This window comes from Equus asinus, unplaced genomic scaffold, assembly GCF_041296235.1.
Source record: "Equus asinus isolate D_3611 breed Donkey unplaced genomic scaffold, EquAss-T2T_v2 contig_1, whole genome shotgun sequence".
Taxonomy (NCBI): Eukaryota; Metazoa; Chordata; class Mammalia; order Perissodactyla; family Equidae; genus Equus; species Equus asinus.
The window spans coordinates 557,279-575,164 of record NW_027224738.1 but is presented as its reverse complement, the minus strand read 5'-3'; the positions used below and the strand labels follow the sequence as shown (position 1 = coordinate 575,164).

General features: G+C 35.6%; 1 protein-coding gene across 2 annotated transcripts in view; it reads right to left on the bottom strand.

Annotated features, from left to right (window-relative positions):
* Nucleotides 1-5,002: 5,002 nt before the first annotated feature.
* LOC139042824 (centromere-associated protein E-like) overlaps nt 5,003-17,886 on the bottom strand; it is a 28,230-nt gene continuing 15,346 nt past the window's right edge. Inside the window, exons 9-13 of one of the 2 annotated variants that reach the window (XM_070503370.1) lie at nt 16,667-16,754; nt 16,190-16,319; nt 15,013-15,132; nt 5,976-6,123; nt 5,003-5,095 (exon numbers count right to left, since the gene is read on the bottom strand). In XM_070503370.1, the coding sequence (XP_070359471.1) occupies nt 6,064-6,123; nt 15,013-15,132; nt 16,190-16,319; nt 16,667-16,754 (398 nt within the window). In that variant the 3' untranslated portion in view covers nt 5,003-5,095; nt 5,976-6,063. Of the gene's footprint in view, nt 5,096-5,975; nt 6,124-13,629; nt 13,885-15,012; nt 15,133-16,189; nt 16,320-16,666; nt 16,755-17,886 lie in introns of those variants that run through there. The other variant, XM_070503369.1, reaches the window with a different exon arrangement.

Here is a 17,886-nt window from a genome sequence, read left to right as displayed (position 1 = left end):
GGTGCTCACCAAAGCTACAGAGGTATGCACAGCATTACCAACTATCTACCCTGTTGGTTTATTCCACAGGGAATATTGGAAAGATGATGTTATCGCTTTACATTGTCCAACTGTCTAAAAGTATAAAGAATACTTAAAGATATAAGTATTTCTATTAAAGTTTCCTTTCTATCAAAATAGCTATAGCATTAACTATCTCAGTACCATAAACTTTTGTGTTCAAAACAAGTAAACTACAATTTCCTAAGATAAACATATTTTTCCTTAGAATTATTTAATCTTAATAATCAGATGAGTCCTTAAAGAGTAAAAGCAAATTCTAGTAGAATGCAAGTGACTGGCTGTTTCCATCCTAAACTAGTTTCAGATTTCAGACTAGTGTTGACGTTCTTATTTTAGGGCAGTATCATCCAACAGAAATATAATGTGAGCCAAATTTGTAATTTAAAATTTACTAGTAGCCACATTAAAAAATAAAACAGGTAGAATTAATTTTAATAATACATTTTATTTAACCTAATATATCCAAAATATTGTCATTTCTTCATGTAATCAATATAAAAAAAATGAAATATTTTACATTCTTTTTTCATACTGAAGTCAATTCAGACTGGCCCCAATTCAAGTGCCCAGCTGCCACATGTGGTGAGTGGCTGCCCAATTGTTTGGCAAAGTTTTAGACATTTGTATAGGTTGTAATTTAAACTGGCTTCATCTTTTACCTCTTCTTCTCTGTTTCTAACTTTCGTGCAAGAAAACTGCCTATTTCTAATTTTTGTGCAAGAAAAGCACATTTACCAAAAAGAAAGAACTAAATGATCATTCTTAATTTTGGAAAATATTTAGAAAATAAAGATTTAGAAGGAAAAATTCTCCCACTTCTCATTTGAAATAGCACTTCATTTGAAGTATTGGTTCTCATAAACAGAAAAAGATGAAGCAACTTTTGTAAAGATCTGAGTGTAACCTTCCAATAACATATTGTTTAAGATGCTGAGCATAAAGTGTACAATACGATCAAAAGTTAATCTGTTGCTGCTTAAGAAAACAATGTAGATTTCAGCTGTAATTTTCCGCAGGTGAAATGAAATACTTAAGTTCTTAAGACAAAAATCTCCAAGTTGTGAAAATTATAAAATTAAATAAATCAAGTTTTTGTCTTAAGAACTTAAGTATTTCATTTCACCTGCTGAAACTTAGAGCTGAAATCTGCATTGTTTTCTTAAGCAGCAGGACTGAAATTTCTCTTGTTCCCTGAGCTTGATGATACTGACCTTATTTCTCCCTCTAAAATCACTATTTAAACATCCTATATTATGATATTCCCACTTGAGAATTATCCACAGCTTTGGTGATTTTTGGTGAAACCCTTTGGCAAACCAGAGCAATGACATAGGTCCTAAAGCCATAATTTGACTTTTACTCTTTTTTGGTTAAACTTTTCCCCAAAATATATGTTTTGGAACATATTTTACTGCATACACATAAACTTACAATATTTTCAGTTTAAAATGGAATGGATATTGTAAAACTGTCTTTGAAAAGAATAAGTTTTTATTACTTAATCTTTTATGTTACCTTACAGAACCTAGAATTTCAATTTATGTCCAAGAAAAACTGAAGAGAATAGGATTATTTTCCCCTTTGACTGTGGTTAAAAAAGAAAAAAAAATCCAGATGTGAGATTCAAGTCATACATTCTGTTATTTTGTAATCTTTTTGAGTGTGACAATTCAGTGAGCTTCAGTTTTTACTAATTGAACATATAAATGACGTAATAAAAAATTAGAGAAATTACTGCTACACTTATGCCCGAAGTTAATTTTACGTCATATTATTTATAATAAGAAATACACAAAAACTTAGATGAAATTTTGGAGTTTGAAGGGGCCTTGGCAAGCACCTGATCTAACCTCAGGGGTGGAGACGCACAGGAAGGAAGCCCTATGAAATTCGGTGCTTGCTCAAGGCCTTGTCAATAATGCGTGCCAGGCTTGAATCCGCAGTGAGGTCGGGAGCAGCAAAACTGGGGCTTAAATCCATGGAGTCTGGCCCCAGAGAACCTGTTCTTAACCATGACGCCAGACCACCTCCTCTCAATAAAATCCAGTTTTACTGACTGAAGTCCACTGTTTTTTTCATGACATTTTGCATTTTGTCAATATGAGAATATTAAAAAAGGTAAAATGAAACTCTGGAGAACTTACAAACTTTTGCGTCTTAGGATATAATACCTATGAAATGTAGGATTAACTAATTTGTAGGTAGAATGGAAATAACATATTTGGCACAGGATTCTTTTTTCCTTTTAAAAAGGAAAAGAGGGTGAGAAACTAAACAATGACACAGAGGAAAAATGATTGTGTCCCTTTGGGCTATTCATACAGAAATCTGAGAAGCAGCTGCAAATTAACTCATACTTTAACCACACCAAACACTGGCTCTTAATTTTGGAGGGAATCACAGATCACTTCACAAGTATGATAACAGCTATGGATTCTCGTTCCCAAAAAATGAGTGAGTTCAAAACTTCTGCAAAATAATTTCATCGTGTCTATAAACTCTAAGTTAACGACTCTCTGCACTAAGAAATCTCTTGAATCTTTTGGACAATTTCTGTCTCCAAAGTCTGATGATTTGGGGATTAGGTTCTCTTAACATGTAGCCTAACATTATACACTGAGAAAATTTAACTAATCTGTTTCATTTCTAAAAATTCCATTAAAACTACTTGATATTAGTTATACTAATTTTTACAATAACTCTCTTATGGAAAAAGAAACATGCAAAATCAGCTTTCCCAGCTATTCTAATAATGTTCTAACTACTTAGGTACATACTTTCTAAAGAAAATGAAGTCCATTAATATGTAGTATCCATACATAAAACATTCACTAGATATTAAAATTCATATTGGTCTCAGAAGGAAACAGCTATGCTCTAGGCAGCAATTCTGGTATACTCAATAAAGTATTGATAACATACAAATTATCAGGAAATAATTTCTTCAAGATTAATTCATCAATAGGCAGATTCACCAAACCTGCTCAAAGATGTTTTTGATTCCTTCCTCTTCTTGCACACAAGCACAAGTGAAACAATTATGATTTAACTATTTTTAAAGCAATATAAATGAACTGATTATTTCTTAAATTCTCTAAATTGTGTGTACAAATGGAAAATGGTTGGGTTTTCAATATATCAACCTTAGAAATAAACATCTTTAAGAAAATGATACTTTTAAAAGTGTGGTTTTAGGGTCCAGCCTGGTGGTGTAGTGGTTAAGTTTGTGCACTCCATGGATTTGGATGCCAGGTGCAGACCTACATAGCACTCGTCAAGCCATGCTGTGATGGTGTCCCACATACAAAATAGAGGGAGACCAGCACAGATGTTAGCTCAGGGACAATCTTCCTCAAGCAAAAAAAAGAGGAAGATTAGCAGCAGATGTTAGCTCAGGGCCAATCTTCCTCACACACACACAAAGTGTAGTTTTAGTTTAGTTTTGTGTTTCCACATCTTTTCATCTTTTACCTCTTGATCTTTTTCCGCTTTTCTTTCTAGAGCCTCAAATTCATGCAAATCATTCTTTTCTTTTAATTTCGATTCCATTTCTTCATTTTCTCTTCTTAGTTGTTCATAGTCTAGTACCAGACTATCATAGTTAGCACGAAGTGAATTCAACTCACTTTCTAAGTTTTCCTATTATAAACAAAACCAGATTTTCAAGTCAGAGAGGATTCAAGTTCTTTGTTTTGTTAACTAAAATCTGGATTAGTCAAATAATTCATTTAACCTTGAATCATTTGGTAGTTTGGGCCATTCTCCAATATCTTCCCAATGGTCTAGCTTGATCCACAGCATAACAGAAGGTCTGCCTTTTGGTAAACTAGCTAACATAGAATAGAGGAAGACTATTTTCAAAGAGATAGAATTAAAAAAGAAAGAAAGAAAGAAAGAAAGATCATATAAACAAATGCTCTGCCTGTGCCTGACTTAAAATTCAGTCGGGAGTAGGAGTAGGGCACATAATGGGAAGTCATCTGACCACAGATCCTTAAGCTCCTTGGTAATAAAGCTAATAATGTAATTCTCCACCTGCTTGACTCCTGTTTAATTTCTCAGACAGCTCTGAATTTAGGAAGTGACACGGAGCCATTATTTATTGACTTCTAAAACTCCAACGGCTGCCAGGCCTCACCGTGCTGAGCAGAGGCCTGTTTCTGCTTTCTGTTCCATCATGAGGAAGAGTAAGCCATGAGTTAAAAGAAACTAAACCAACACTAGGGATTTGAAAAAAACAACAAACCTTCCAGAGTGTTTTAGGGACACAAAAGCATATAATTCCCCATAATAATTAATTATAAGAACCATTACAACTAATTATAATGGTTAGCTAATGATAATAACAATTCCCAAGAATCACTGCAATTTTATTTCAAAATTAAAATGAAATTTTCTTTAACAAATACATTTATATGACTATGTTATATTTCTTTGAATATTAGCAGCCTAGAAAGCAAACATGGAATCTAAACTTACTAAAGTATTCACTACAGTATTCCTTATTTCTTAAAGTTTTCATAAGACTATATAATTTTATTTACTTTCATTTTTCAGCATTATTTGGCAATATTACCCTTCCCTGATACACCATTCTACTTTATGCCTGAGAATTTTGATACTTTTAAAATCAGCCCTTTTTACCTTCAAGGGATGGCCCAAGGCAAAACAGAAACTTACCAAAAAATCATAGATACCAAGATCTGCTGGTAAAAACTAGAAGCAAAGGTTTACCTATTACCATACTTTAGGAAATGTTTAGCCTCTCTCTGTATGCCACAGTTACCAACGAGGAGTGTAACAAGTTGGGGAAGCCTTAATAAGAACCTCAACTACTACTGAAACAGTCAGAGCTAGAAATGTGCCACAACAGCAAACATCAATAACAAATGAATTTAAAGAAGAGTAAAAGGATAATGTTCTGTAAAATACATTTAAGTTACCTGACTTAGTAGTTTTGTTGCTGGATTCCACTCTGTCTCAGTTAATGTATCAAGAGTGTTACTGAAAATATCAGACTCTGAATAGAGAGCTATAATTAGGGGGAAAAGAAATTTATCCATAAACATGTTATTAAGTTTCCTAAAACTCAAATTAAAGATTAAAAAAATTCTGATCTGAGGTAATAAGCTCAAATTAGTTAATATGTGCTCACAGTATGAATGCCAAGAATATATAAACAGATGTGATCATTTATATTCTCGTGTGAATTAAGATCACTGGTTAGAATTAGTGATAAAATGTAGGATCCTTAGTACAACACATTCATGCACGGCATAAGGACGTTTCAGTCAAGGACGGACTGCATATACAACAGGCGTCCCACAAGATTAGTACCACAGAGCCCAGGTGTGTAGCAGGCTGTACCACCTAGGTTTGTGTAAGTGCACTCTGTGATGTTCACACAACAACAAAATTGCCTAAAGATGCACTTCTCAGAACACGTCCCATCATTAATCAACGTGCGACTGTATAGGTTAAAAGGACAAATTCTAAATTTGAGATTTAATCATTGTAAGCAGATTTTTAAATGCCCCTAAAAAATACTTATAATGTTAGAGACAAACTTTGCAACAGATTCCTGTGTAAATGCTACCCTTTCAAGATTAGCAAAGTTTAAGCCAGACATTATATGGGTACTAACTTAATGAGCAGTGATTAAAACAAAAACAAAAAATAAAAATATCTGTCTCAAATGTTTCAACTACAGCACATCATTCTTAAGAGATCTGGAAAAAATAGAGAACTTCATCAATGTTCACTTTCTTAAAATTACTTATTTTTATCATCGTAATCACATCTAAAATACATACATTTTATTTAACTGTGTTTATCACATTAACTGAGTTATAAATAAAGTCTCTCTTTATAGGGATACTTTTATAATTAAAAGTAGTTGAAGAAGAACTCACATTCATCAATTTCTCCTCCTAAAGTTAGAGCAGACTTATGTGTCTTTGTTGTTACATTCTCTGGTACATTAAACTCATTTACATAGTTTTAATCCTTCATTTTGTTAATTTTGCCAACACACCAAGTGACTCTTCGTTTTTCTTTAGCCTAAAGAAGAAGAAATCAAAATTACCTCACACACATCTGGCTCAAACATCATAAAACAAGGGAACTAGTTTCCATTTTTAACAACCATTGACTTGGTAGAATTCTTATTCAGCCTAGTTTAATATCTTATCAGTCTAAGGACATCCTGAGATAAGAAAACATATTCAAACTTTTCAAATTAGTGTTAACTTCATAATAAATTTGATGAAACTATTATTTAAATTTCATTTTGTATTTGAAGGCTTACTTACAAGAATTTCTGCAAATTTACTGAAAGGAATTAGTTAAGTATCAATCCTTCAAGTAATCTGGTGTTACAGAAGACAGCACAGCCACCAACATAGTGACCAAAAGCACTTCTGGGAACCCAGCCTTAACTGGGAAGGAACAGACAGGCAGCCCATTTGAACTTCCCTCAGCAAGTAAATCTTCCACAGGGCCATTCCCATGCCAATTCTTTGCCAGTTTATAAAGCTCACGATCCAACCAGCGCTCCTAATCTTGTTCCTTCCGTTCTCCCTTGGGACTCTGTTCCCTCAGGTATCTGTTCATCTGTCGTCTTCACTACCTTCTTCCACTGGGCTTTAAGAATGCTCAAGCCTCTGTTTTCTGCTTTTGATTTTTTCAAAAACAAACCCTTCACTCCTTCCTTCTCTCTAGCCAACATTTTCTTTTAGTTTCTATGTTCTCTTCTTCCTCGTCTCTCTACTTCTTCCTCATCCCTCCTGGGATACCTCTGTCTCCTGGTTCTTGTCCCACCCAGCTAGCTGTCCTCATCACTCACTTGGCTTTACTGCTTTCTCTTTCTCTGACCACCGCCTAAGTGTTTTTCCATATTTTACAGGTATATTCCTCTCTTGTCCCTTTACTAGAACAAGCATTATCTCATCTTTTTTGATCCTCTCAACAATCCTCTCTTACTACATCCACTTTATAGATGCCTGAGTGTCCAAAAAGTTTACATGAGTTGTGTACAGTCATACAGCCAATTGGTGGCTGAGCCCATGCTTGTAACTTCAGACCTTATCCACCACCCATTCCACTGCGTTGCCTGTCAAGATTATCTGTTGTCCCCAGAATATATGGCTTCTGCTTGAAATGGCCAGCCCTTTCCACAGCCTGCTCTGCAAAAGCACATTCATATATAAATCCTTGATTCCCATGACCTTCAGCTCAACTCCATTCGCTCCCAAAGCCACTGGACCCTGTCATCTGAAACTCATAAACCTAGAACTCCTTCCACCCCAGTGATTCAGTTAATCCCATTATAGCTAGTTAGCTTAAGAGGGACATCTAGTCTCTTGATCCACTGTTTTCTTTCTGCCAGCTACCTTTGGGCTCTCATCCCATCATCTTAGATTCTATAGATCACCAGTTCAATCACATTTTTGGGTCAATGGTCTCAAACTATTAGACCCATTCTGTGTTCCCCACACCTATCCTATCACAATGTACACTCAGATGAATTACACTGCCATCTGAGCTTTTATTAGCCTCCTGAACACTGTGTGGACAGCCAGAAGACTGGCTACCAACATCACCTGGGCCCTTAAGGCTGCCTGGCAAGACTCCTTGCCCCCTCGTTGGCTTTCTTTTCCATTCCCTACAAAGGCGAGACTATTTCAAACCCTTAGCAGGTCTACAAACTGTGTCTCTACCATCTCCAGCCACCACAGAAGAAAAATTAAACCTCCTATTTCACAAAGAAAATACAAGCCTAAACTTACAAAAGCATTACTTGCATTGATTCCTACCCTTTTCCTCTGTCCTTGTTATAATGAAGGAGTGTTTCTCCTTCTATCTAAGGCCAGACCCTTCTACTGTATTCAAGATCCTACGTCTTTGGGCCATCTCAGCCTACTGCAAGGTGGCTTTCATTCCCAATACATAACTCAAATTGTTTTTGCAAAGGAGCTTCTTGTTTCTAAATCCAAAAAGTTTTAGTCTATATTTGTCTTATTTAACTTCTCAGCAGAACGTGACATCACTGACATAGAATGTGACCTCTCTATGCAACATTCTCTTCTTTTAGTTTACCACGTTCACCTGGTTTCTTTCTTAACTCTAGAGCTAAACCTGGGCTCCTTTAGGCATTCCTCTGTTTTGCTTTTACCTAAAAAGTTGTTTGGGAGGATCTTATCTTTGGCCCTCTGTTCTTTTCATTCTCAACATGCTCCCAGAGCAAGCTCATCCATTCTCACGACTTTAATTTGGATTTGCAGTAGTTAATGCCCAAATTGATATCTCCATCCCAGATCTTTCACTTGATTTTCATATATTTGCATTTTCAACTGCCTGACACCTTAAACTAGAGCTGACCCAAATAAAACACTGGACAGCTCCACTGCTCTTCACTCAATGTTCCTTAACTCAACAAATACTGCTACCAGCTATCCAGCAAGCCCAGTAATGTGTGCATGTCATTCTAGATGCTTCCTTCTCCCTTTCCATGTCCCCATGTTGAAACAATCACAAAGTTCTGTCGAGTCTGTCTCCCAAATAGCTCTCCAATTTACCCATTTTTTTTCCATCTCCAGAGCCACAAGCCTTGTGGAGGCCCAATCAATTGTAGGTACACAGTAGCCACATCTTTCTAAACAGCAATTCCAATCATGTTACCTACAAGGCTTTCCCATATCCTTAGCATAATGCAATGTTCGAATCCTACAATGTGGTTTAAATGCCCCTGCCACCAGAATATTTTAAGTCCAAGAAATATGTTTTCTCACGACTCCAAGCTTTTGTACATGTAGATGTCTAACCGGCATACTTTTCCCTACCCCTTTCCTTGGGCTGTTTCCTACTCATGGCTGAGCCAACAGATGGTTTTGATGCCTTCCATTTACCTGGTATGGTGGACTTAAAGGTAGCGTCTATTAATAATAATCTTAACAGCATACACTTATTGAGGATTTGCTGTATGGAGAGTATAGTGTTAAGCACATTCTATATATCACTTCACTTAATTGTCACATCAGTCCTATGAGGTGAGGATCAAGCTTTCTCACAGATAAGGAAACTGCAGCAAAAAGTATTTAAGAAAGGGCCCAAGGTCGAGAGTTAGGAATTGACAGAACTGGGATTCAAATCCAGAAAGTCCAGCTCCAGAGGCCATTCTCTTAACCATGACACTATCACTCCCCAAAACATCTGCTGGATAAATAAACCCCTACTCTGGTAAAAACAAAAGCACACAGACTGGAAGCCAGAATTTTGATTACTATGTTGATTTATAGTCTAGATAAATTTTCCTGAGATTACTATTTCTGTTTCATTAAATAGAAAATATTACCACATACTCTAGACACCTGTGGTTTCCAATCACCTAATCAATTTCATTAGAATTTCATAAGAAGTATAGTGCAAATAGATTCCTTGACTACATCCCAGACTTTCTGAATTAGGATCTCTTCATATGGGAATCAGGGTTAAGTATTTTTAATGAACGTTCTAGGTGTTGTTGAGGTATAGGCAAATACACAAAAGGTTCTTTCCTAAAATATACTGTATCAAAGGATAAGAAACACATAGCTATATAATAAGCATATAAGAATACCAATTCTATTCCCTATATATCAAGTTTAAGCTGTCATCTTTCATAAAAAAAATAAGACCCATATATGTGCTGCATACAAGAGATGCATTTCAGACTTAAAGACACTCACAAACTGAAAGAGAAGGAATGGAAAAAGATACTCCATGAAAATGGCAATGAAAAGAAAGCTGAGGTAGCAATATTCATATCAGAAAACATAGACTTTAAAATAAAAACTGTAACAACAGACAAAGGGCACTACATAATGATAAAGGGAATGATCCAACAAGAATATTTAACATTTACAAATATCTATGCACCCAACATAACAGCACCTCGACATACAAAGCAATTATTAACAGACATAAAAGGAGAAATAGCAACACAATAATAGTAGAGGACTTTAACAATCCACTTACACCAAAGGAGAGATCATCAAAACAAAAGATCAATAAGGAAACGTTGGCCTTAAATGACATATTAGACCAGATGGACTTAGTACACATGTATAGAACATTCCATCCCAAACCTGCAGAATACACATTCTTTTCAAACGGACATGGAACATTCTCCAGGACAGATCACATATTAGACCACAAAACAAGTCTCAATAAATTTAAGAAGACTGAAAAAATACCCAGCATCTTTTCTGACCACAATGGTATGAAACTAGAAATCAACTACAGGAAGAAAATCAGAAAAGCCACAAATGGATGGAGCTTAAACAAAATGCTATTGAACAACAATTGAGTCAAAGAAGAAATCAAATGAGAAATCAAGAATATCTGGAGACAAATGAAAATGAAACTACGACAGGCCAAAGTCTATGTGATACAGCAAAAGCGGTTTTAAGAGGGAAGTTTATATCAATACAGGCCTACCTCAACAAAGAAGAAAAATCCCAAATAAACAGTCTAACAGTGCACCTAAAGGAACTGGAAAAAGAAGAACAAAGCCCAAAATCAGTAGAAGGAAGGAAGTAATAAAAATCAGAGCAGAAATAAATGAAATAGAGACTAAAAAAAACCAGGAAAAAAAATCAATGAAACTCAGCGCTGATTCTTTGAAAAGATAAACAACATCGACGAACCTTTAGCTAGACTCACCAAGAAAAAAAGAGAAGGCTCAGATAAATAAAATCAGAAATCAAAGAGGAGAAATTACAACAGATACCTCAGAAATACAAAAGATTATAAAAGAATACTATGAAAAGCTATACGCTAACAAACTGGATAATCTAGAAGAAATGGATAAATTCTTAGACTAATACAACCTTCCAAAACTGAATCAAGAAGAAGTAGAGAATGTGAATAGACCGATCACCAGTAAGGAGATTGAAACAGTTATCAAAAACCTCCCAAAAGATAAAAGTCCAGGACCAGACGGCTTCCCTGGTGAATTATACCAAACATTCAAAGACTTAATCCTATCCTTCTCAAACTCTTCCAAAAAATTGAAGAAGAGAGGAAGCTTCCAAATTCATTTTACGAAGTCAACATCATCCTGATACCAAAAGCAGACAAGGACAACACAAAAGAAGAAAATTACAGGCTCATATCACTGATGAACATCGATGCAAAAATCCTCAACAAAATACTAGCAAATCAACTACAACAATACATTAAAAATTTCATACACCATGATCAAGTGGGATTTATTCCAGGGATGCAGGGATGGTTCAACATCTGCAAATCTATTAACGTGATACACCACATTAACAAAAATGAAAAATAAAAATCCCATGATCATCTCAATAGATGCAGAGACAGCGTTTGACAAGATATAGCATCCATTTATGATAAAAACTCTAAATAAATTGGGTATAGAAGGAAAGTACCTCAACATAATAAAGCTGATATATGACAAACCCACAGCTAATATCATTCTCAATGGAGAAAAACTGAAAGCTATCCCTCTAAGAACAGAAACCAGACAAGGATGCCCACTGTCACCACTCTTATTTAACATAGTATTGGAAGTCCTAGCCAGAGCAATCAGGAAAGAAAACGAAATAAACAGCGGTCAGATTGGAAAGGAAGAAGTGAAACTGTCACTAGCTGCAGATGACATGATTTTATATATAGAAGACCCTTAAGAACCCACCAAAAACTTCTCGAACTAATAAACAAATACGGCAAAGTTTCAGGATGCAAAATCAACATACAAAAATCAGTTGCGTTTCTATACACTAACAAGGAAGTGGCAGAAAGAGAAATTAAGAATATAATCCCATTTACAGTTGCAACAAAAAAGAATAAAATATCTAGGAATAAACTTAACCAAGGAGGTGAAAGGTTTGTACACTGAAAACTATAAAACATTGTTGAAAGAAATTGAAGAAGATGTAAAGAAATGGAAGGCTATTCCATGCTCTTGGATTGGAAGAATAAACATAGTTAAAATGTCCATACTTCCTAAAGTAATCTACAGATTCAGTGCAATCCCAATCAAATTTCCAACAACATTTTTCACAGAAATAGAACAAAGAATCCTACAATTTATATGGAACAACAAAAGACGCAGAATAGCCAAAGGAACCCTGAGAAAAAAGAACAAAGCTGGAGGCGTCACACTCCCTGATTTCAAAATATACTACAAAGCTATAGTAACCAAAACAGCATGGTATGGCATAAAAACAGACACACAGATCAATGGAACAGAATCCAGAGTCCAGGAGTCCAGAAATCAACCCACACATCTATGGACAGCTAATTTTTGACAGGGGAGCCAAGAGCATACAATGGAGAAAGTAGAGTCTCTTCAATAAATGGTGTTGGGAAACCTGGACAGCCACATGCCCAAGAATGAAAGTAGACCATTACCTTACACCATGCACAAAAATCAACTCAAAATGGATTTAAGACTTGAATGTAAGACCTGAAACCACGAAACTTCTAGTAGAAAACATAGGCAGTACACTCTTTGACATCGGTCTTAGCAGCATATTTTCAAATACCATGCCTGACTGGGCAAGAGAAACAATATAAAAAATAAACAAATGGGACTACATCAAACTAAAAAGCTTCTGCACAGCAAAGGAAGCCATCAAGAAAAGGAAAAGACAGCCTAACAATTGGGAGAAGATGTTTGTAAACCATATATCAAAAAAGGGGTGAATATCCAAAATATACAAAGAACTCATACATCTCAACAACAAAAAAACCAAAAACCCAGTTCAAAAATGTGCAAAAGATCTGAATGGAGATTTCTCCAAAGAAGATATACGGATGGCCAACAGGCACATGAAAAGATGTTCAACATCACTATCAGAGAAATGCAAATCAAAGCTATAATGAGATATCACCTCACTCTTGTCAGAATGGCTATAATTAACAAGACTGGAAACAATAAGTGTTGGAGAGGATGTAGAGAGAAGGGAACCCTCATACACTGCTGGTGGGAGTGCAAACTGGTGCAGTCACTATGGAAAACAGTATGGAGATGGCTCAAAAAATTAAGACTAGACCTACCATATGATCCAGCTATTCCACTCTTGGGTATTTATCCAAAGAACGTCAAAACGTGAATGCGTAAAGATACATGCACTCCTATGTTCACTGTAGGCTTATTCACAATAGCCAAGACTTGGAAGCAACTTAGGTGCCCGTCAAGGGATGAATGGATGAAGAAGATGTGGTATATATACACAAGGGAATACTACTCAGCCATAAAAAAGGATGAAATCTGGCTAATTGTGACAACAAGGATGGACCTTGAGGGTATTGCTGCTGAGAGTAAAAAGTCAGAGGGAGAAAGTCAAACATTGTATGATCTCACTCACAAATAGAAGATAAAAACAACAAAAGACAATCCCATAGCAACAGAGATTGGATTGGTGGTTACCAGAGGGGAAAGGGGGAGAGAAGAGGTTGAAAGGCATGATTAGGCACATGTGTGGTGATGGTAATTAGTCTTTTGGTGGTCAGCATGATATAATCTACATAGGAATTGAAATATAACGATATACACCTGAAATTTATATACTGTTATAAACCAAAGTTACTGCAATTAAAAAAAACAATAATAAAAAAGAAGAAGAAAAGAAGCTGTTGTCTTTTAAATTTTACTTTTAATTCCTGTTGTGATGTGAGGGAAGAAGAGGTCACTAGCATTCGTGTTAAGTTTTGAATTTTCTCAATCTGCACTTTTTGAAGCAAATCTTTTTCTTCCAAAAGTTGGGCCAATTGGTCTTTTTCCATTGCCTGGGCCCGAGTCTCTAAAGAAACCTAAAGAATGTAATATTGGGTTACGTTAATAAATGTAGGTAGGTTTTAAAACCTTGAAAGTATAGTTTAAAAAAATATAAATTTGTATGTGAGTTTTGAGAATTTTTCTTTTCTTTTTTTTTTGCTGAGGAAGATTCACCTTGAGCTAACATCTGTACCTATCTTTCTCTTTCTGCTTGAAAGGGATTTGCCCTGAGCTAACATCTGTGCCTATCTTCCTCCATTTTGTACATGGGACAACAGGACAGCATGGCCGCCAAGTGGTGTAGGTCTGCGGATGGCAACTGAACCCGGGCTGCCAAAGTGGAGTGCAACAAACTTAACCACTAGGCCACAGGGCTGGCCTGAGAATTTTAATTTTATTGAAATAAAATATGCCCTACCTGCAGAACACCAATATGCAGTTACCATAATCAATAATTTCTCAAACTTATAATAGGGTAAAATATACATTTCTCCTCATGTCACTATTCTATATGCCATGTATAAGATTATATCAATGCTGTTAAAGCAATTCTATTAATTGACTAAAAATATATAAATAGGCAGAGAAATCATAAAGCAGAGACTTGAATACCTATAGCAAAGGAAGAGAGATCCTTCTAAGACCGCCATTTGACATTTTAGGTCATTTTTAAAAAGATCAGTAAAATGTAAGTTTTTTACAGACTGGGGACCATGATGGTTTAAACAAACAAATGGTAATGACAAGCAATTATGCTATCTTATTAGATTGCTATCTTAGGGCTAGAAGAGGAATTCAAGATAATGTAAAATGAAACAAAGTAGTTTTAAACACTATTCATGGTCTCTCTTTTTAACCTAATTCTCTGTATTTGTGACAGTTTTTATCTCTTAAAAAAACGTATCTCTACTTGGCCCATTTGAAAATCTCAAATTTTGCCCTTTGGAAATGAAAAACAAAATCTAAAATAATTTCAAGAAACCAAATCTTGCAGTTTATAGTAAAGTTTTTACGGGTTGATTTCTCCTTAGTTAAAAACTATTTGTTTTAAATTTAGATTGTAGAACTCAGATATTGAGGATTTAAGAGTCTCTGGGCATGTAGGCAGATCTCAATTCTAAATCCATCTCTATTCTTTACTGAAATACACAGTTCATACATACCTCCTCTAATTGTTTTTTAAGATCCATTATTTCTTTTCTATATCTTTTCAGGAGAGCTTCATCACTAGACACCTCATTGACATAAGGAGTATTCTTCATATATTTAGCAGTGCTGGCAAACTGGGAAAAAATACAAGAGTGTTAAACGTTGACACCAAAAGATTAGTTTAATTAATATTTAGGTTTCTTGTAATTTTCTTTTGTAAAGAAACATCAGTAAAAGCTTCCCACACAGCATTCTACGTCCCTGTAACAATGTCCATAACTTACCTTTGCCACTAGTCTTCAGGAGGGTCAGAGAAATATCTTGAAGACAGATGCCAACAGAGAGCCTACACACCCTGGCTCACTGGAATCCATCTACTCCTCAAAGTCCAGGGCAAATGCTCCCTCTGCGCTGAAGCTTCACTTCCAGTCAAAAGCACCTCTCCTTCCTTTGAACTCTGTCCTACTTATTAGCCACTTAACTTTTAATCCAAGGAAATCACGCTGGAAGACAGGTCTTATCTTCACTATAAGACTATAAATTCTGTGAAGCCAGGAACGCTATCTCCTACCTTTGTTTCTCTGACAGAACCTTGATCCAGCGCTCAATAGCTACTTAAAGTGATGTTTCTTAGAGCATGAGTGTCAAAAGTAACTTTAACTGGGTACGTGAGGGTGCCCATTAAATAACACTGAACCCTTCATTGAGACAGCTATTCTACTGACAGTTCTCATTCTTCTTTTCTTTTGAAAACAGAAAATACAGGCCTTAGGCTCAGAGCAAAGGCAGGCAACAATTTGTTAGCAGGAACTTAAGAATTATTTTGTTATAAACACGCACACCCATTTTTTGGGTCACCTTCTGTTTGTTCCAAGTGATAACCAGTTTTTCATTTATGGGACTGATAGAAAGTTTCCTTTTATAATAAGTTAAATTTAAAAAGTGAGTTATTTAAGAAAAAATCAAGTCAATTTCAATAAAATATTGTTGGATGTGGCAAAAATTGGGGAGGCAGGATATGAATGATTGAAGTTTGGGAAGATTAAGGAATGCTATTTAGTAGACACACCAATTTTATTTTAACAGGTATGTTATGTCAATTACAAAAAATTACACCTAATTTTAGTAGCTAATTTTTCCTTCTGAAAGATGATTTCCCCCATATTGATTCGAGATAAAAATCAAACTCACCTGGAGAGTAGTCAGGGTTTCATCCAAAGACACTGGAGTAATTGTGCAGATAATGCGTGTTTTTGCATTTCCTCCCAAGGAATTCTGGAGAATTCGTGTTAATTTGCTATCTCGATAATTTATGAAACCACTTAGTGAGAGATGAGTTGGGGAGAAAAAGAGTAAAACTTTTTATATAACAAAAGTGGTTTATTTTTAACGCAGAACCTTAAATTTGCTACAGTTTAAAAAATTCATTCTTTACTGGTTACTTGAGGCAGAGCAAAACTACTAACTAGAAAATATTTAAAATATAAAGTAAATTTAGTAGGTCACGGTCATACATATAAGAAGCAACGCATGCTCATAGAATCACAGAAGCTTTTGAACATACAGGGGTATCAGTACATTTATTTGAGTGTCACTGAAATATCATAATTTTCAACCTAATGAAAAACGTAAGCATTAATAGGTAAATGTACAATGGGACAAACTTACCCAACTTGTCCATCACTAAGTTTCTTGATCACTTGTCCCAAAATAAATAAGCTACGATTTATATTACAGCCTTCCTTGAGTCGCACACCTGCATTTATTAAATAAATAAGAAAACAAATTGGCCCCTGTACTAGATGATGAACTTATTTATCAGTAATTTATGGGAGAAATTAGAAATTGCAGGGTCAGATGCTACAGTCTGTGCTTCAAATTAGATCTGCGCCCACCTTTCCTCCCACTGCTGACAGGCGCCCTTCCCTTCCTCCCACCCATCACGTGAAGCAGAAAGGCTCTCACCCAAGAGAAACAGCTCGAAAAAGACGACTAAGAAAAGAATAAGAATGCAGGAAAGCCCATGTCTGCACCACGTCCTAAAAGAGCTCCTCGAACTCCTCAATTCAAATCTATTTTTCCAAACCTCCAATACAGGCAACTAATGACGTGCAACCAAGTTAGTTCCTAGAGGTTCACAACCAAAAGTCCTTATTTTTAAACTGTTAATATGCTCACATGTCTTAAACGGAAGTCTACTGAAAAAGGTTTCTCTCACTTTATTCTCCTTTCAACCAGTTCCTATCGCTCTAACCAAGAACTATTATTAGTTTATTCTTCTAGAGATTTTTAGAAATACAAGTTCATACGTATTAATTTTTCCCCTTTCTTCTTTACATAAATAGTAACATACTATACACACTATTTTGCACTTTGCTTTTTTCACTTGGCAATATATCATCTATCTTATTGGTAAACATTGGTCTTTTTCACTCTTTTTTACAGCATAGAATTCCATTGTATGGATGTATCAGAATTTATTTACCTAGCACCCTGCTGAGGGACATGCAGGTGTTCAATCTGCCATGTACACAAAAAATACTGCAACAAATCCTTCTGAACAGCAGTTATTGCACAGGTGCGTTATTCAGCTATTGCTGGAATACTGCTGTTTAACAAGCCAGCTTAAAGCAACAGGCATTTATTTCTTGTTCACAGGTCTGAGGATCCACTGGTGTGGTGGGTACAGGCCACACTCAGCTGAGTGTCTCTATGTCAGGCTGCAGGAAACTAACACAGAGAGAGGCCTGACATCTTTATGGTTCTGAAACTTCCCATCTAAGTATGCGTTTTCATTTGTCTCAGTGTTTGGTTACCTCTTTCAGGTCTGTTTTAAGGTTTTCCTTATTTTGGTCTTATACAATTTTTGTTGAGTTTCTTCCTAGGTA